We start from the raw sequence: 21,629 nt of genomic DNA, 5'->3' as shown, positions 1-21,629 counted from the left end.
AGAGATACAACTAGAACCATAGAGATTATAAAACAGAATATCTTCATCTTAGCTGGTTTGGCTCAATGGATGAAGTGTTGGCCTATGGACTAAAGGATCCAGGGTTTGATTCTGGTCAAGGTCACATGCTCAGGTTACGGCCTCAATCCCCAGTAGGGGCTGTAGAGGAACCATCCAATCAATGATTATTTCTCATCATTGATGTTTCTGTCTCTCTCTCCCTCTCCCTTCCTCTCTAAAATCAATAAAAATATATTTTAAAATTAAAAAATAAAATAAAATGGAGCATCTTCAGTAACATTGATAGTGACTGGCCAAAAGCAAAGAATTAAATATATAACAATATTTTACAAATACATTTATAAAAGTATAACTAGAAAAAATATAATCACTACTTCCCAGATGATCTGGAGCTACTAATTACCCAAGATTATCATAAACTTACTTTCCAGACTAAACTGCAAAGATTCTTCACTCGCCTCTGTCTCAGGACTGACCAGTTTCATTCTAAGACACAATTTGTCATCCATTTCTGGGACAGCCCCAGAATCTTCTTTTTCATTCACAAGGATGGGGTCATTAGTTTCCACCACGCTTTCAGACATGACATCACTGGCTGCTGTCGTGCTTTCTGGATAGTTGCTAATATCTGAAAGAAGAGAGGCAGGAGGTAGAAAGAAAGAACACGAAAATGCAAACAAAAAACAATTAATACAAGGTCATCAATTTGCCTGTTTGGCTCCACAGCTCTGCAGGATTGAAAGGGAGGTCCTAGGTTAGATCCTGTCACAAGTATCAACAACTACACACTAGTATTGACACCTGGTCTTAAGAGGAGCAACAGGATTCAGTTCCACTTCTGCATCTGGACAAAGGATGCTGCATGAGCCCTCAGCCAATGCCAGCATCAGGCATAGGAAGCAGGAGACTCCAGACGGCATGACTGTTACCTCCCAGCACTGACTAGAGGAAAAAAAATAGGTTAATGTAAAAATCACTGGCTGCTTTAGGGAAGGAGGGTCTATGTTTTCTTGCCTTGTCAAGTGGCAGACTGATCAGCCGGGGTACTGAATTAATAGTACTTCTACCCTACCTGTTCTCCTTCCTTATAAGAGCTCTATATCACTGTTTAGCACTCAGATTCCACTGCTTTGCAAGTAATAGGACAAAATCCCTACCTTTTTTCTTTTTTCTTTATTCCTTCTATCTTTTCTTTCCTCTCATCACCACTCAATATCTCCTGGGAGTAAACTCATGAAATCAGACATCACAACCTTATTCTTCCTAAGACAAAAATCAGCCTTATGAGGAAGATTCAGCTCCTCAGATCTAAAAGAAATCACTTGCATAGAAAATAATGTCTCAGAAATGCTGCTTTAAGTGCTATTACATTTAATCACTCACCAATAGGAGTACTGTGTCTCCTGGGCTCTAGCTTTAGATGCCCAGCAAGAGGTGGAGTTGCGCCAGTCAATGGTGGGATAATATCACCTTCTTTAGGCAAAGTGAAATGAAATGGAGTTTCTGGAGGAAAAAATAATAAACAAAAAGGAAACCAAAACTGAAGTACTAAAAAAAGCAAAAGTGAAGAGAACTGAAAGAAACATTTAAATTATTCTTTTCCCAAATTCTGCCTCATTCCCAACCCCCCTCAACAGGCCTCCCAATCAATTTCCTACGGTTCTCTGCTTTCTTTACAGCCATCAACAGACTGACACAAAGAGGACAACCAAAGGAAGGCAAACAGAGGAAGCCCAGAGTTTGGAGGTTCCAAGAACATGCGAACATAGAAACATGTGAGCTCCAAGATAGTACATTTGGGAATTCTCAGTGATACAAATTCGGGTAGTTTTAAGTCTAGACTTTCTCATTTTATGCAATGTTAATCCAAGGAGTTAGTTTATAAGCTTTAGCAATCTGTATCATCCTCTCGTTGAAGTCTGATGGTAATACTTGTCATTTACGTTCCACTCAAAGAGGTGACAAAGGATCTCATTGGCCAAAGTACTTCAAAATACTCATTGGTTCTAACAGAAGTCTATGGGTTTCATGGTTCAGCAATACTGACCAGCATTCACTCTAGACCACAGTAATAATATTCATATAAACATCTCTGCACAATAGTCTCACATATATGAGCATTCCAGTATACACATTTTTGGTTAGTCATTATAAAATTAATATAAACAGCCCTAGTTGATTTGGCTCAGTGGATATAGCGTAGGCCTGCAAACTAAATGGCCTCTGGGTTCGATTCTGGTCAAGGGCACATGCCCAGGTTACGGGTTTGATCCCCAGTGGGGTGAGGGGAGGGGGGGCGGTGTGCAGGAGGCAGCCAGTCAATGATTCTCTCTCATCATTGATTGTCTACAGCTCTTCCTCTCTGAAATGAATAAAAAATATATATATTTTTTAAAGAGTTTTGCCGAAACCAGTTTGGCTCAGCGGATAGAGCGTTGGCCTGTGGACTGAAAGGTCCCAGGTTCAATTCCGGTCAAGGGCACATCCTTTTGCAGGCACATCCCCAGTGGGGGGTATGCAAGAGGCAGTTGATCAATGATTCTCTCTCATCGATGTTTCTAACTCTCTATTCCTCTCTTTTCCTCTCTGTAAAAAAATCAATAAAATATATTTTAAAAAAAGAGTTTTTATAGAGCTTGACTCTCCAGCCCCTCCCCTCCCAGGAGTCAAGGGGCTGGGTTAAAAGTACCACACTTTTAGCCGAAGCCGGTTTGGTTCAGTGGTAGAGCGTTGCCCTGCGGACTGAAAGGTCCCAGGTTCGATTCCAGTCAAGGGCATGTACGTTGGTTGCAGGCACATCCCCGGTAGGGGGTGTGCAGGAGGCAGCTGGTCAATGTTTCTCTCTCATCGACGTTTCTAGCTCTCTATCTCTCTCCCTTCCTCTCTGTAAAAAAATCAATAAAATATATTTTAAAATAAAATAATAATAATAATAAAAGTTCCACACTTTAGTAATCACTTGGTTTTGCTCTAGCCAGTTTGGCTTAGTAGACAGAGTGTTGGCCCATGGACTGAAGGGTTCCAGATTCCATTCCAGTCAAGGGCATGTACTTGGGTTGCAGGTTCCCCAGCCCTAGTGCATGCAGGGAGCAACCAATCAATGTGTCTCTCTCACATCGATGTTTTTCTCTGTCTCTCCCTCTCCTTTCCACTCTCTAAAAATCAATGGAAAGATATCATCGGGTGAGGCTTAACCAAAAAATAATAATAATCACTTAGTCTTCACTGTGAACAGCACCATCCTGAGGCTATATAGGGATCTACCCTAAGTTACTCAGCACAAACCCAGTTGTGACTAAAAGGGCTTGTGAATAACAAAAAGATATTCCTTTCACTTCAAAATCAATAAGGGTTTTAGCAGCTCTGTACAGGAACCGGATAAAGAACAAATATATTTCTTATTATATTTTCTTCTTTCATCTTTTCCCACTCCACTCCTATTTTTATTAATACATTTTTATTGCTTTTAGAGAGGAAGGGAGAGGGAGAAATAAAAACATCAATGATGAGAGACTCATTGGTTGGCTGCCTCCTGCACGCCCCACACTAGAGATGGAACCCACAACCCTGTGCCCTGACTGAGAATTGAACTATGACCTCCTGCTTCCTAGGTTGACAGTCAACCACTGAGCCACGCTGGCCGGGCTGCTCCCATCCTTTATTACTTTTAATACCAAGCACTTTGATACTTCAAAATTACAAAACAACAATAAAAACATCGCTGACATCTATATGTAAGAGAAAATGAATTAGTAATCTGAAGGGATGAAGAAAGGAAATGAATGAACTTTAGAAAAGAGGAAATGAACGAACTTTTAGAAATAAAGGATGAAAAATAATATATGCTCAGCTAAAGGAACTGTAAAGAGTATGAGTGGAGAATTTCAACATCACATCTAAATGGCAAAGAATTCCACCATAGTTATAGAAAAAAGAGAAATGGGTCAAGTAGATAAGCATTCATTCTCTGGCAGTTCCTTAAAAAGCAAGCCCTTTACATTACTAAAGAAGAATTTAGAAAAGATATAGAAACTGAAAAACAAGTATCTCACAAAGCATCATACATTCCAAAAATATATTTTAAAGAACTTTTCATTCCTGGAACAACCACCTGCTCTCTTCACAGGAACTATTTATCTCTCATATTATAATTGACCATACAGACTTTTGAAAATCCTTCTATATGACAAACCATAATATACAAACAAAATGTGAAGCACTAAATATTGCTAAAAGTATGTGTTTACTTTGCACAGTACTAGATAAAACTTATGAAGTTATTTTAACACCAATAATATAACTGCATTACTACAACCTAATGGAACATTGAGCATTTTACAGGCAGCACTGACACCATCTCTCTCTGGTCTTCAATGCCTCATTCGTTGATTATTTCAACAGCCTATCAATTACTTTCTCTGCCTTAAGTTTCCCGCTCTCCCCAATTTTTTTTGCACAATGCAACCAAAGCAATCTTCCTAAAGAACATGACTTTGAACACATTAGCTCCTGGTCAAAGCTGTAAGGTTTCTACTAGAAGATAAATCCCTAACTCTTTAACTAGCATTCAATTAACTAGGAGCAGCCTATATTTCTACTCTATCTTAAATTATTCATGTTCATAAAGCCTCTTTTCAATGTCCTCCAAATGTTTTCCCATTTCTCTGCTTTTGTTCACTCATCTGAAAGACATAGGTAATCTAATCAAATTATCACCAAATTTGACAAAATAATATTTTATCCTCTTAAATTTACTGGAATTTTCAACATATTCAATTCTTTTTCTAAGATTTACCACACCCTCATTATTTACATTATCAAGTCCCTTCTTGATTTCCCAGATTATGATGGTTTATCCTAATGTATGCCAGCCCAGCACACCAACCCATTAAAAAAGATACAACTAAACAAAAGGAACTTAATATCCATTGTCAAGCCATCTGACAAGACCTTATTACTAAAGACTTTATAAAGAGTCATTAGTCCAAACCAAAATTTAAAACATTTAATGTCAGTAAGATCTCTCTTACTTCTCACTTTCTATTATAATATAAAGCCCATCTTTTGTTCTCAAGAGAAGACCTGGTCATTTCTTTCAATGGTTTAAAGCCATCTGACTGATATATATAAAAGCTCAGCAACTGGAATGACAGAACGACCAGAACGACTGGAACGACCAGTTGCTATGAGGCGCACTGTGGCGGCCAACCAGACTGATCGGTGCCCCCTCCCCTGATCAGCCCTCCCCACCTCAACTGGGGGCGGGGCCAGCTGGCCAACTTCCCATGGCCCCAACCCCCACCAGCCCAACCCGATCAGCCCCCATTGGGGTGAGCTGGCCAGACCCCACCCATGCACAAATTCATGCTCCAACCCTCTAGTTAAATATATAAGCATTTCTATATTGGGTGATGCCACCCATAAACAGCCTATCCTAAGAGTCTGCCTCTGACATTAACAACCAATTAGGATGATATTCCACAAAGTAAGCCAATAAATGGTAGAGCTAGACTACAAGACATATCTAGCTTCAATGATCATTATTATCCTGTTATATATTACCATTTGTGGATTTAATTAAAGATTTATTGTCCAGCCAGCATGGCTCAGTGATTGAGTGTCAACCTTTAAACCAGGAGATCACTGTTAGATTCCAGTAGGGATGTGCAGGAGGCAGCTGATCAATGATTCTCTTTCACCATTGATGTTTATAGCTCTCTCTCCCTCTCCCTTCCTCTCTGAAATCAATAAAAAAATATATATATTTTTAAAGAGACTTATTAAACTTATGATTTTTCATGTCATCAAACCATCATAAATTTATTCTATATTGAATATTATTGGGCTTCCAAATACCACCTTCCCTAAATTTCCTTTTTTCGAATTTCAGGAGTAGGTCTTCAGAAAAAACTTCTGAAGAGGTCTCCATACTAATAACAGAGACAAGTTATCTATAAATGGAAGTATTTAGAACGATTCTCTCCCCCTACTCCCTCTGACCACCTTCCCTCTCCAGCCATCACCTCTCTCCCCTGTTCTGTATTATTTGAACATTTTCCACAATTAAGCATGTATTTTTTTTCCAATCAATAAAGACTTTAATAAAATAACAACAGTACCCTTCTAACTGTGACATACAGAAATCTAACACACTTGGGACTCAACCAATTTGTAACTTTAATTCTGTCTTTCCAGAACCATTAATTTCTTAGGTTACTCTCATTGAAATTAGTCTCTCTTTAGGTTTAGCAACTAGACAACTATGCTTTAAGTACAAAATAACATTTTTTTGTTCTAGCAATGCTCTTCTGAGTAATTTACTTTAATCCCCTAATAGACCAACCACTGTCTTCACTGCTTTTAGTTGTTACCTCAAGAACTAAGTAAACAGAATATAACTTATTAGTATTTTCAATAACCTAGATAAAAATTAGTAAAATGAGTTTTACTATGGCAATGTCTATTATAAAAAAGAGCTGGCTTGAGTTTTGCTCTTGACATTCAAGTTTTGAAAATAACAGGTATGTGGTTTAGTTTTTGCATTGGCAAAAAAAAAAAAGAGCTGGCTCTGCCCTGGCTGGTGCTGCTTGGTGGTTAGAGAGTCGGCCTGCACACCAAAAGGTCACGGATTAAATTCCCAGTCAAGGGCACGTACCTGGGTTGCAGGTTCTATTCAGCAAGCGAGGGATGCAACCAACAGATGTGATTGCTCTCACATCCATGTCTATGTCTGTCTGTCTGTCTCTCTCTCTCTCTCTCTCTCCCCTCCTCCCATCTGTTCCTTCTCCCCCCTCTACCCCCCACCTGCCTCCCTTTCACTGTCTTTAGAATAAAAAAAAAAAATCAATAGAATAATATCCTGGGTGAAGATTTTAAAAAAAGAGCTGGCTCTGCCATTAATAGTGTAAACAATAATTCATGAAGAATACTTTTAACATACTGAAACATCCCAATGTTTTAAGCTTCTTCTATATACAATTGCTAAAATAATTAAAGAGTACTCCTAAGTAACCAAATTGAAACAATCTACTAGCCCCGATAATTCTAGCTAATGTAGGTCATAACAGTATTTGGACATAATGAAATTATAAAAATATTCAATAATATAAAATATTAGGCCATTCAGATAGTTCTTTACCATAACTCATCAGAATCAGAGAAATTGTATTATTCAGTCTCACAGGAGAAAAAAACACAAAACGTAGCACTGAGAATCAGGCATCATAGGCTCTTGTCCTACCTCAATCATGTATTAGCCATGTGACTTTAGGAAGAAGAGACTAAACCCAATAACCTCCAACCTCCATTTCAGCTCTAACTTCTTTTCTGAAGAAGTTAAAAAAAAAAAAAAAAAAAGTCCTGAATATAAAACCTAATAAATTGAGATAACTTTGAGGAAAAAATAAGTAAAATAAATACTATTAATAATCACACCTGCATAAGAGGTATAAAGTAGGACTGTTCCAGAAATACCAAAATGTATAATCACCCATACTAACAGCTATGATGTCCCAAATACTGTTTCTCATTTCCATAATCCTAGAAGCTTATTTTCTTAAGTTTTTTTTTTTGTTTTAAATATGTTTTTATTGCTTTTTTTTTTTTTTTTTTTTTGAGAGAGAAGAAGGGAGAGGAATAAAGAGATATAAACATCAATGGCCTGCCTGCTACATACCCCCTACTGGGTATGAAGCCTAAAACCTGGGCATGTGCCCTCACAAGGAATTGAACTGGTAACCTCTTGGTTCATAAGTCAAGGATCAACCATTGAGCCACACATGCAGGGCTATATTTTATTTTCCAATTTTTTTTTTTAACGACACTAACTCTGGGCATTTAGAAAAACTGAACACTTTTCAGCTAATGTCATACATAATATTCTACAAATATTTCAGAAAGTAATTTATATTCTCATTCTGGACTTCATAAGATAGATAAAAGTCACAAACTAATATCTTTTCCAGTTTAAGATTTATGATGTATATATGTTAAGCCAAATTCAGAAACTTTACTTAATACCCATAAAGAGGAAACAACCAATAACAGCATATTCATTAACAGAGATTTTTTTAATATACATTTTATTGATTTTGTACCGAGAAGAAGGAAGAGGGATAGAGAGTTAGAAACATCGATGAGGGAGAAACATCGATCAGCTACCTTCTGCACACCCCCGCCCCCTTTCTGGGGATGTGCCCACAACCAAGGTACATGCCCTTGACCAGAATTGAACCTGAGACCCTTCAGTCCACAGGCTGCTGCTCTATCCACTGAGCCAAACCGGTTAGGGCCATTAACAGAGTTCTTTACTGTGTAATCAAAAAAGATCCTGAACTTTAAGGCAACTATCAAAATATAAAAATTTGGGCAAGATTGAGCTGAAATCGGTTTGGCTGGTCAATATTTCTCTCTCATCAATGTTTCTAGCTCTCTATCCCTCTCCCTTCCTCTCTGTAAAAAATCAATAAAGAATATTAAAAAAAAAAAATTGGGGGGCAAGATTGGGACTTCAGCAGAAAACACCAGATTGGTATAATTTCTATTGTACATAATAAAAATCATGTTGATTACTCCTAAGTCATAAATCTGATAAATATTAAATGATCTGATTCCATGCTTAATTACAACTACAAAAGAATACAACCCAAATGTTTTAATAAATCCAAGTTAATTTTCAACCCTGACATAAGCATGTAGTTCTATCTTACCTCCCATTCCAAATTGTATTATGGTTGGAGACAGACACAGAACAATTTAATCACACTCACCACTAGAGCTTTCACAGAAGCTTTGTGAGGTGTGGGCTGAGGCCTTCTCCAGCTGCTGAGTATTAGCCATTTTGGAGTCTTCTGGTGATGAGTTATCTGTCTTCTCTTTAGGCTGGGTCTGCTGCACCTGCGGGTCAGGTTTGGGAACATCACCTTCTCCCACTGAAGTTCCTGGAGGCTGTGGAGGGTCGGCCTGTATGGGTTCCTTTTCTGCAGTCACTGATTTCAGATCTCCTTCATACTCAGCACTCTTTTCTTCCTGGGTATCAGCTCTATTCTCAGCACATGGTTCTATTTCTGGAGCATCATCCTCCCACAACTGGGAATCTGAGCATTTCTCCACTCCTTCTAGAGTTTCAGAAGAAACATCAACTCTGGGAGATGGCTCCTTCACATCTACAATGACAACACTTGAATCCTCTGAAGTAGCTTCTTCCCATGCTTCTTGATCCTTATGTTCCAATTCTTGGTCAAGGACTGGAAGCTTTTGCGGGGAATCAATACTAATCACACTGGTTTCAACTTCCATAGGTTCCTGACATTCTTGTTTTGGGGTTTCTTTTGAAAGACACAACCCTTGGGACTGAGTTTCAGTCAGAGAAAGGTGTAATGGGACACTCTCCATACTTTCTTCTTTTAGCTCCTCTCCTTGACTTTCACAAGGAGTCTCAGGAATTTCTTCCACCTCAGACCCTGAGGACGCCTCTTCTGGCTGATGTTCTTTAATTTCCATAGCTTCCTCCTGATCTAGCACACTGGAGAGTGCCTCAGATCGAGTAGCTGGAGAAGGAACTGCCTGACTCCCTGAATCACAAGTGAGGTCAATACAAACGTCTTCTGCTACAGTCTCTTCTCTGCCTTTGCTACCAGCAGCTAAAATACTAATGTCGTCTCTGGTTTCTGTGTCATCCACTTTTGTTCCATCAGCATTCTGATTCACTTCTATTTGTCCATCTTTTGCTGGATTCATCAGGATACTATTATTTTCAGCAGGAACAAGTTTAGAATTGAGAACTGGAGACATGGGTTCGGTATCCTCAATCTGGGTGTTTTCTCCATCTTCATCAATCCCGTGAGAACTCAAACTCTCCATCTTTGGGGACTGACTATACTCACTTGCAGAAAGCATCAACTTACAAGAATCCCCTGTCAAAGAAAGCCCAAGATCTTCAGTGGAATTCTTTGGTTCAGTCTCCGAAGTTTTAGAACACTCAACAGTCAAAGAAGAACTATGCAAATCTCCACCTTTCTTTCCATCATTTGATTGTTCTTCCAAACTTGGAGATGGAATGAAAATGTCCTATGGAAGAATAAAAACAGACAAATCTTCATTTGATCTTAATCATATTTCTTTTCAATATAATCCGTGAATTCATCTAAAATTTCTAAATCAATTATTCAAAAAAATAAAGAACTCCAGGACCATATTCTCAGAAACACAAATCACCAGTCTTTTCATCAATACCAGTCACTCTATTTAATGCTTTTCTTATGAATCATTGGCAAAGAATAGATATAACAAACAAACAAAAACACTATAAAAGTATTAACTTACACTCATAGGAGTAGGAAGACACTTAAATTGAGCTGCTGTACATTACCAACCTACTAAAATCATGTCATATATATAATGGGACCACAATTACACAGGAGTCACTTGAACATATGCCTACAAAGCCCACTTTAGTTCTTAAAAAGCAGGAATACAGGATGGGGCAAAAGTAGATTTACAGTTTTAAATACTCAAAACACAGTTTATTCTTTTTTTTTTTTTTAATATATTTTATTGATTTTTTTTTTGCCCCCCTCCCTCCCACCCACACATCCCCTCCCTCCCCAGAGTTTTGTGTCCATTGGTTGTACTTATATGCATGTATAAAAGTCCTTCGGTTGATCTATTATCTCCCCCAGATCTTCCTCCCCTCCCCGCTGTAATTTGACAGTCTACTTGTTGATATACTGTCTCTATATCTATCTTTTGGTTCATCAGTTTATAATGCTCTTTATTATCCACAAATGAGTGAGGTCATGTGGTGTTTCTCTTTCATTGTTTGGCTTATTTCACTCAGCATGATGTTCTCCAATTCCATCCAGGTTGCTGCAAATGATGAGAATTCCTTCTTTTTTATGGCAGCATAGTATTCCATTGTGTAGATGTACCATAGTTTTTGGATCCAATCATCTGCTGACGGACACTTAGGCTGTTTCCAAATTCTGGCTATTGTAAATTGTGCTGCTATGAACATAGGGGTGCATATATCCTTTCTGATTGGTGTTTCTAGTTTCTTGGGATATATTCCTAGAAGTGGGATTACTGGGTCAAATGGGAGTTCCATTTTCAGTTTTTTGAGGAAACTCCACACTGTTCTCCACAGTGGTTGCACCAGTCTGCATTCCCACCAGCAGTGCACGAGGGTTCCTTTTTCTCCGCAACCTCGCCAACACTTGTCGTTTGTTGATTTGTTGATGTTGGCCATTCTAACAGGTACAGTTTATTCTTATATTATTAATTATTATATTATTCTCCACATAAATAACTATAAACCTACTTTTGCCCTATTCTATATAATTATTTCAATTTCCACTATTTCAAAATATTCTAGCACTCATAAGGCTGATGTTAAAATCTAAAACTCTTAATATCATTAATCAACACATACCAACAATGATGGCTGAAGTTAAAAAGACTACATCCTGTTGGTAAGGATATGGAACAAGTACATCTCTCATGCATTGCTGATGGTGACAACTCATACCACAGAAATGCAAGGATTATAAGAAAATACTATGAACATAGGTTTAGTTTAGGTTCGTGATTAAAGTAAAAACTTAGAATTTTAAAAAAAGAAAAAAATACTATGAATAATTATATGCCATCAAATTGGACAATTTGGAAGAAATGGATAAATGTTTAGATATATACAATCTTCCAAAACTGAATCAAGAACAAACAGAAAATCTGAACAGACTGATTACTACTAACAAAATGGAATTAGTAATCAAACAACTCCCAACAAACAAAAATCCTGGACTGAATGGCTTCACAGGTGAATTTTACCAAACATTCAAAGAAGAATTAACATCCATTCTTGTCAAACTATTCCAAAAAATTCAAGAGCAGGGAAGGCTCCCAAGCTTATTTTATGAGGCCAGCATTGCTCTGGTCCCAAAAGCAGACAAAGACATTACACACACAAATATACTGCAGTTATAGGCCAATATCTCTAATAAACATAGATGCAAAAATCCTCAACAAAATATTAGCAAACCAAATTTAGCAATACATTAAAAAGATCTTACTGTGGGGTGGAGGTGGGCAAAGGGGGGGGAGGGGTAAGGGGACATTTGTAATAGTGTCAACAGTAAAAAAGAAAAAAAAATCATATACCATGATCAAGTGGGATTTATTATTCCTGGGATACAAAGTTGGTTTAATATCTACAATTAACATAATACATCACATACACAAAATGAAGAATAAAAATCATATGTTCATATCAATAGATTAAAAAAAAAAGCATTTAAAAAAATCCACCATCCATTTATGACAAAAACTCTCAGCAAAGTAGGAATAGAAGAAATATACCTCAAGATAATAAAGGTCATATATGACAAACCCACACTAACATCACACTCAACAGTGAAAACCTGAAAGCTCTTCCTGAAGATCAGAAACAAGACAAGGTTGTCCAATTTCAACATTTTATTCAACATGGTACTGAAAGTCCTAGCCACATCAATCAGATAAGAAAAAGAAGTGAAAGGCATCCAAATTATTAATAGAAAGAAGTAAAATTGTCATTATTTGCAGATGACATACTATATAGAGAGAAGCCTAAAAGTCCAGCAAAAATTTAAGAAAGAAATTAAGAAATCTCATTTACAATTGCATCAAAAAAATAAAATACTTAGAGTACATTTAACCAAAGAAGTAAAAGGCCTGTATTTGGAAAAATATAAGACATTGAAGAAAGAAACTGAAGAAGATACAAATAAATGGAAAACTATACCGTGCTCATGGATAGGAAGAATTTACATCGTTAAAATATACATACTGCCCTGGCTGATATGGTTTAGTTGGTCGAGTGTCATCCCATGCACTAAAAGGTGGCCGGTTTGATTCCTGGTCAGGACACATGCCCAAGGTTATAGGCTCCATCCCCAATGCAGAGTGTGCAAGAGGCAGCCAATAAATGATTCTCTCTCATCACTGATGTTTCTCTCCCTTCCTCTCTGAAATCAATAAAAGTATTTTTTAAAGACAACCTACTAAATGGGAGAAGATATTTGCCAATGATAGAACTGATAATGGGTTAATATCCAAAATACATAAGAAACTCATACAACTTAACACCAAAAGAACAAACAATGTGATTAAAAAATGAGCAAAGGATCTGAATACACATTTCTCCAAAGAGGACATACAAATGGTCAATAGATATATAAAAAGACCAGAGGCCCAGTGCACAAATTTGTGCCCAGGTGGGGTCCGGCTGGCCTGCCCCCATTGGGGCCAATCAGGCCAGGCCAGCCAGGGAGAGAGGACAAGGGAGGTTGTTCGGCTGGCCCTGCCCCCAATCAGAGTGGGTGGGACCGATTGGGGGAGGAGGAGGAGACTGGCTGTGGGAAGGAGCCCCGGGTGGTTGACTGGCCAGCCCCACTCCCTGATCAAACTCCTGGTAGAGGGGACAATTTGCATATTAGCCTTTTATTATATAGGAGGATGCTCAGCATCACTAATCCTCAGGGAAATGCAAATTAAAATTACAATGAGATATCACCTCACACCAGTCAGAAAGGCTATCATCAAAAAAATCAGTAAACAAATGTTGGTCAGGAAATGGAGTAACAGGAACTCTCATGTACTGTTGGTGGAATTGTGAATTGATGCAGCTACTATGGAAAACAGTATTGAGGTTCCTAAAAAACTTTTAAAAACAACTACCATATGACCCAGAAATTCCACTTCTGGATATTTATTCAATGAAATCCAAAACACCAATTCAAAAAGATATGTGCACCCTATGTCCACTGAAGCATTATTTACAATAGTCAAGATATGGAAGCAACCAGAGTTCATCAATAGACAAATGGATAGAGATGTGGTACACATATACAATAGAACATTACTCAGCCCATAAGAAATAACAAAATTTTGTCATTTGTGACAATATGGATGGACCTAAAGGGTATTATGTTAAGTTAGTCCGAGAAAGACAAATACCATATGATTTTACTTATATGTAGAATCTAAAGAACAAAATAAGCAAACAAGACCGAAAACTCATAAAGAGAAATGATGGTTGCCAAATGGAATGGGGATTAGGAGAGTATGTGAAAAAGGTGAAGGATTATGAAGTACAGATTGGGAGTTATAAAAACAGTCATGGTAATGTCCAGTACAGTGTAAGGAACAGAGTCAATAATATTGCAGTAAATATACAATAATAGATGGTTATTGGACTCATTGGGGTGATCACTTCACAAGTTATATAAAAGTCTAATCACTATGTTGTATACCTGAAACTAATATAATATACTATGTCAATTATAATTGAAAACTAATTTTTAAATGTAAATAAAATTAATAAATATATCAGAAAAGAGGAACTTTATCCCAATTTTCTCTTGATTAGTAATTATCTCATAAATACTCAGACCTTACAATACCAAATTATTTAAATTTGGACTCCAGTAACCAGGGTACAGGAGAAATAACAGATGTGCAAAGATTAGCTATTAAAAATAGTATGTAAGAAGTTTGATACATAATGAAAAAAATATAGAAGTTAAATGGTGGATTTAATACACCATTCAACTCTTTTCCAAAACTCCACTAAGTAATTGTAAAGGAATTTTTTTTAAAGCATTAATTTTAAAGAAAAGAGAACAGAACAAAAGACAACAGCAACAAAATTCTGGAAGAGTAATGATCTATTTAGCAGATTAGTGAAAACTGAATTCCCAAGCCAACAGTGGAGAAAGTCAAGAAGTAACCCAAATTACACCACAGAACCACCAGGACCAAAAAAGATTCAGGACTTGGCAGCAACACCAGGTAACTCTAAAAGTGGTGGTGAGGGTAAAGCTAAAGACAGAAGACTGGTTACTCCCCTCCTCTGCCCTAGAGAGAGTAAAATAAAGCATCCCTGAACTAAAGGACAAGAGGCACAGTTATCAAAAAGTGGCATTCTGAAAACAGGGAGACTAAATGAAATTTTACATATTAAACAGAACCTGCACCTGCCTCTCAACACTCCCAGTCCTCTTTCTTCAATAGACTTCTAGAACAATAGCAGCCAACAAATAGGAGATCAGACATTTTTCTAGGGGACCTGACCAAGCTGAGACAAAGTAAGATAATGACATTGGGAGACCCCAATATGTCCCAGCAGGTCACACTACAGTGAATCCCAGAAATAATAAGCACCAAGTACCAGCTCAAAACTTCTAATCAGTTTTCTGGTATTTTACTCTTTTTTTATTTTATTTTATATTTTATTGATTTTTTACAGAGAGGAAGGGAGAGAGATAGAGAGCTAGAAATGTCGATGAGAGAGAAACAACGACCAGCTGCCTCTTGCACACCCCCTACGGGGGATGTGCCCACAACCAATGTACATGCCCTTGACCGGAATTGAACCTGGGACCTTTCAGTCCGCAGACCGATGCTCTACCACTGAGCCAAACCGGCTTCAGCTGGTATTTTACTCTTAAAGCAGGCAATCAAGGATTAGAAGATACTTGAAGTAGTCTCTAATTTGAAAGTCAAATGTCAAAACTAATTGAAATCTATTTGGAGAAATAGTGATTACTCCAGGGAAGAGAAAAACCTATTTTTCAAAAAAACAAAACAAAAACTATTTTAATATTTATGGAAATATGAATATTAACCCTATATAATAAAAGGCTCATGCAAATCGACTGAACAGCAGACCGACCATTTGCTATGATGTGCACTGACCACCAGAGGGAGGACGCTCAATGCAGGAGCTGCTCCCTGGTTGTCAGTGTGCTCCCACAGGGGGAGTGGCACTCAGCCAGAAGCCGGGCTCATGGCTGGCGAGGGCAGTGGCAGTGCTGGGAGCCTCTCCCACCTCCACGGCAGCACTAAGAATGTCCAACTGTTGTTGTGCAAAACAATTTCAAAACTACAACTAAAAACAAAACATCTATCACCCAGAACCACAGAAAAACTGGCTGAAAAGAAGCTCTACAACTAGATTGAAAAAGAAAAGAGAATTCAGGGCACAAGTACTGAAAAACTGAGGTACAGGGGTGTGAGCGCCATACGGGCAGGTGGCAGATCCCAGCTGGTGGAGGGCGTAGCTTTCTTCAACCCAAAGAGAGACAAGCTCCCAATCTCTCTGAAATCCAGTTTCTGGGGAGAAGCTAAACGGTCTGCCATCAGGTTGGAAAGTGAGGGTGACTTGCTTGCAGTGCTGAGTGCAAGAATAATTGTTTGCTGTGCTGGGGTGTGAGACACAGGGATACCTCAGAGAGGCAGAGAAGGCTGACTGGCAGCCATCGCTGTTTGCCACACCCTATCCTAGAGATGTCCTGAGACTCCACCCTGAGACTGCCCCAAACAATCTACAAACACACCCAAGCTCCAAGCAGCAGCTTTTGCATATGAATGGCCTTTTCTATTTTAGTTTAACCTAGCAAACTTGCAACCTGGTGCAGATAGCTCCAAAGCTTCCAAACTCTAAGCAAGGAGGAGAGGACTATGGTTCTCGCTGTAGGTACTGCAGGGTGGCCTCAGACAGTAACTGAACTGCACCCCACTGGAGATCCAGAAACTAGTGTATCTAGTGGTCAGTGTGAGACGACACCAGATTTTAACTACTCTCATAAGGGACATATTCAAGAGACAGACTCAGTGAGCACCAAACCCCTACGGGAGCAAGTCCTCCCCAAAAAACGTGTCTCCAGCACAGCAATTCTTCCGTTATAGACACAGCGGGTCCTGACAGCCAATTGGCCTGGAGGTCAGTTCCTCACAGTGACACCAACAACAATCAAGACTTAACTACAAGGGTGTACACACAGTCCACAACAGGGAGGCTGACCGATTGAACCATATAGGACACTCAAATCCACAAAGCTACCCTTCCAACTCAAAGAAGCAGTGAAAATGCCAAGAAAAGGAAGGAGATCTCAAACAAAAGAAATGGAGAACAAAAGACTGGATAGAGTTCAAAACCACGGTTACAAGGTTTTTCAAGAATTTCCTAGAAAAGGCCAATAAATTTAACGAGACCCTCAAGAATATGAAAAAGAAATTAAACCAACATACACTTACTGAAAAAAAAAATATATATATATTATACAGAGACCCAACAGCAGACTAGAGGAACACAAGAATCAAGTCAAAGATTTGGAATACAAAGAGGCAAAGGACCGTCTTCCAGAGAAGCAAGAAGAGAAGAGAATCCAGAAAGTTGAAGATAGTGTAAGAAGCCTCTGGGACAACTTCAAGCATACCAACATCAGAATTATGGGGGTGCCTGAAGAAGAGAGAGAGCAGGACACTGAAAACCTATTTGAAGAAATAATGACCGAAAACTTCCCCCACCTGGTGAAAGAATTAGACTTACAAGTCCAGGAAGCGCACAGAACCCCAAACAAAAGGAATCCAAAGAGGACCACACCAAGACACACCATAATTAAAATGCCAAGAGTAAAAGACCAAGAGAGAATCTTACAAGCATCAAGAGAAAAACAGTTAGTTACCTATAAGGGAGCACCTACATGATTATCAGCTGATTTCTCAACAGAAACTATGCAGGCCAGATGGGAGTGGCAAGAAATAGTCAAAGTGATGAATAGCAAGAACCTACAACCAAGATTACTCTACCCAGCAAAGTTATCATTCAGAATTGAAGCGCAAATGAAAAGCTTCACAGATCAGAAAAAGCTAAAGGAGTACATCACCACCAAACCAGTATTATATGAAATGCTAAAATGTGTTCTTCAAAAAGAGGAAAAAGAAGAAAAAAGTAAAGATAAAAATTATGAACAACAAATACATATCTATCAACAAGTGAATCTAAAAGTCAAGTGAATTAAAAATCTGAGGAACAATAAATTGGTGAATATAATAGAATCAGAGGCATAAAATGGGAGAGGATTGATAATTCTCAGGGGAAAAGGGGTGCCTGTGTGGGGAGTACGGGAAGAGACTAGACAAAAATCATATACCTATGGGTGAGGACGGGGAGGAGAGGGGGGTTGGAGGAGGTAAGGGTAGAGGATGGAGTGGGGACCAGGTGGAGGGGAGCTATAGGTGGAGAGGTGGGGGTGGGAGGAGAAACAATTATAATAATCTGAACTATAAAGATTTATTTTAAAAATAAATAGATGACTAAACATGGCAATCACCTTCTAGGTATATATACAAGAGCAATTAAAAACACATGTCCACACAAAAACTTGTGCACAAATTTACACAGCAGCATTTTTCAAAACAGCTAAAGAGGGGATACAATCCAAATGTCCATCAAATGATTAATACATGAATAAGATATGGTATACACATAAAATGTAGTTTTATTCAGGATAAAAAATAAAATTCAAATAACATGTCACAACATGTATGAACTTTGAAAAAAATTATGCTAAATGAAATATACCAATCATAAAAGACTATGTACTCTATAATTCCACTTATATGAAATGTCCAAAATGAGCAAATCTACTATTACAAAGTAGATTAATAGTTGACTAGGAATGGGGGAAATGGGAGTGACTATTAATGGAAATGGGGTCTCTATGGGGCAGAGGAAAGAAAATAGTATTCTAAAAGTGGACTGTGGTGAATAACTGCACAACTTTGTGAATATACTAAAAGCCATTGGATTGTATACTTTTAAAGCTTAAAAAATATGGTACATAAATTATATCTCAATAAAATTGTTCGGAAAATAAAAGACAGTTGAGGAAAACATTCGGAAAGCTGAACAGGAAGAGAGGGATGCAAAGTAGGAGACAAAATAAGGGGAAGAAATTAAATAATTAAATGTCCCTGAACTAGAGGAACTGAGTTCCTTTTTTTTCTTTTTTAATCTCTATTATTGAGAGTATTACAGATGTCCCCCAGGACTTGAGTTTCCATATTGAGAAAGCTTATCATTTGCCCAATATAACGAATGAGACTAAATTTATGCCAAGAGTCTGGAACTTTCAGAACACTTAGGGACAAAGAGAAAATCCTGTAAGATTCCACTAAAGAAAAAAAGACCTCACACATTAAAGATCAAAATCAGACTGGCTGCTCACTTCTCAATAGCAAAACTGGAAGTTTGAAGACAGTGGAGAAATGCGTTCAAAAAGTCTAAAGGAAAATTATTTCCAACCTAGAATTCTATACTCCTACAAACTATGAATCAAGTATGAGAGTACAGAACATGCTGCTAAATTGTCATCTACCAAAATGAGAGATAAACCAGGCAACAAGACATGGAGCACAAGAGGAATCCAAAGACAAGTAAGGACAATCTCCAGGGACAACAGTAAAAAGGAGGTGACAGTTATGCACCAGTCATAGAAAGCAAGAAATACAGATTAGAAATTAGGAGGCTCCAAAAGAGGTTTCTCCAAAAAAATAAATTTTGAGGTCCCTGAACATCTTGAAAGATTTTAACAATTAGTGGAAAGCCTATGGTTAATTTAGTGAGAAGTTAACAGAAATCTAAACAAATATAAAAAAAGGTAATTTTAAATTCCAGAGAAAATAAATTATGCAAACATGAAAAAATAATCATAATATTCCACAGGCTCTGCTGGGAATAGTGTTTATGTTAATAGTGTTCATAATAATGTAAACTCACAATAATCATTTAAACAAAATTATGTCACTATAAAGGAAACATGGAGAAATAGGTTTTTTTTTAATTTTTAAAGAATGTATGGAAATATAATAATCCTATCTAATAAAAGAGTGATATGCAGATTGACCACCACTCCAACACATAAGATCCTGCCCCCATGTGGACACAAGATGGCCACCACAAGATGGCCAGCAGGGAAGGGCAGATGGGGGAGTGGGGGGGAGGGGGATGACCCAGGCCTGCAGTGGAGAACAGTTGTGGGGGACCAGGCCTGCAAGGGAGAGAAGTTAGGGGTCATCAGGCCGGCAGAGGAGGGAAGTTGGGGGTGACTAGGCCTGCAGGGAAGGGCAGTTGGGGGGGACCCAGGCCTGCAGTGGAGAGCAGTTGGGATGGGGGGACCAGGCCTGCAGGGGACGGCAGTTAGGGGCAAACAGGCCTGCAGGGAACTACAGTTAAGGGCAAACAGGCTGGCAGGGGAGCAGTTAGGCATCAATTAGGCTGGCAGGGGAGTGGTTAAGGGGTGATCAGGCTGGCAAGCAGAAGCAGTTAGGGGCAATCAGGAAGGCAGGCAGGCGAGCAGTTGGGAGCCAGCAGTCCTGGATTGTGAGAGGGATGTCCGACTCCTGTTTATCCCTTGAGGGGTCCCAGATTAGAAAGGGTGCTGGCTGGACTGAGGGACACCTTCGCCCCCACCACATGCACAAATCAACCTAACAGCAGAATGATCAGTTGCTCAATGCAGGAGCTTCCCCCTGGTGGTCAGTGTGCTCCCATGGGGGGAGCGACACTCAGAGAGAAGCCTCTCCCACCTCCGATGCAGGTGGGCAGTAAGGAGCAAGGGGTCCTACACTGTGAGAGGGATGACTAACTGCCAGCTTAGGCCCAATCCCAGGATCGAACAGGCCTAGGCTGGCAGGTGGACATCCTCCAAGAGGTCCGGGACTGCAAGAGGGTGCAGGCCAGGCCGAGGGACCACCACCTCCCCCCCCCAGTGCATGATTGTCGTGCACCGGGCCTCTAGAAATATATATAATTATGTAGGTAAATAACAAGAAAAAGCTTAAAGAACTGAAAGTAGTTGTCTCTGAGTATGGATGGGGAGAGACCTCATTTTAACTGACTCTTTTTCTGACTTTTACCAATGGTTTTTATAAAAATCAAACCTTAAACATAAAATATAAGTTGTAAAGGCACTGATCAGAGATTTGTTTTTAGAAGGCATGGTCTGTACTGGCTGAGAAATCTTAAAACATGAGTCCAAAAAAATTAGAGTCATCTTAGGTTCCAGTGATCTTTGAATTATGTTAGTATCACTCATTTGTCTCACATTTTGATTGCTGGCTTTATTTCTGACTCTGATGGTCTTTGGTAAATGTTGAAGGTAGGACAATTTCTTCAATAGTGTCTTTTTCTTCAAAAAATCACTTTTCCCTTTGTGGCCAGGAATCACTTCCCAGGGTAAAGATACCATTGCATAGACATTCATTTCCTTAAAAACCCTGTTTGGTTACTGATAGACATCTAGTAAATGGTCTCTAATATCACCTACCTTTTCTGAAAAAACCCTTAATGCTCTGCATCAGTGCTCATAGCTCTCATCCCTAGATTCTAATGACTCCTTCAAACTATATATGTTCACGTATAACATTAACAGAAAAATAAAAGCTAAAGATAAACTTCACTCGTTTACTGCTAGCAACAGCTGATCCTTATGGAGTGTTTACCATGTGCAACCCACCATCCTAGGCCCTTTATACAGTATATTAAAAGTCATTCAACCTTCTGAACTACCCTAATAGTTAGGTAGTACAAATATCCCCATTTGATTTGCTAAGGAAAATTAAGCCAGTTTCAATGGGTCACAAAGACAGTAATAGCAGAACCAGAATTAGGTCCAGCAAATTTTGACTCTAGAGTCTTTATTCTTTTATTTATTTACTAATGGTCCGGTGCACAAAATTTGTGCACATTAAAATGGGATTAACTAGAGGAAATAATTTAATATTGC

General features: G+C 38.6%; 1 protein-coding gene across 7 annotated transcripts in view; it reads right to left on the bottom strand.

The window, feature by feature from the left end:
• TP53BP1 (tumor protein p53 binding protein 1) overlaps nucleotides 1-21,629 on the bottom strand; it is a 97,994-nt gene that overhangs the window by 36,556 nt on the left and 39,809 nt on the right. For 5 of the 7 annotated variants that reach the window (XM_045583255.1, XM_045583239.1, XM_036443967.2 and 2 more), the window contains 3 exons: nucleotides 8,790-10,089; nucleotides 1,405-1,524; nucleotides 446-649 (listed from right to left, as the gene is read on the bottom strand). In XM_045583255.1, coding sequence (XP_045439211.1) covers nucleotides 446-649; nucleotides 1,405-1,524; nucleotides 8,790-10,089 — 1,624 coding nt within the window. Of the gene's footprint in view, nucleotides 1-445; nucleotides 650-822; nucleotides 842-1,404; nucleotides 1,525-8,789; nucleotides 10,090-21,629 lie in introns of those variants that run through there. The other 2 variants (XM_045583253.1, XM_036444019.2) reach the window with 2 other exon arrangements.

The sequence above is a fragment of the Pipistrellus kuhlii genome, unplaced genomic scaffold (genome assembly GCF_014108245.1).
Source record: "Pipistrellus kuhlii isolate mPipKuh1 unplaced genomic scaffold, mPipKuh1.p scaffold_m20_p_1, whole genome shotgun sequence".
NCBI classification, from domain to species: domain Eukaryota; kingdom Metazoa; phylum Chordata; class Mammalia; order Chiroptera; family Vespertilionidae; genus Pipistrellus; species Pipistrellus kuhlii.
This window is presented reverse-complemented; position numbering and strand designations above follow the sequence as displayed.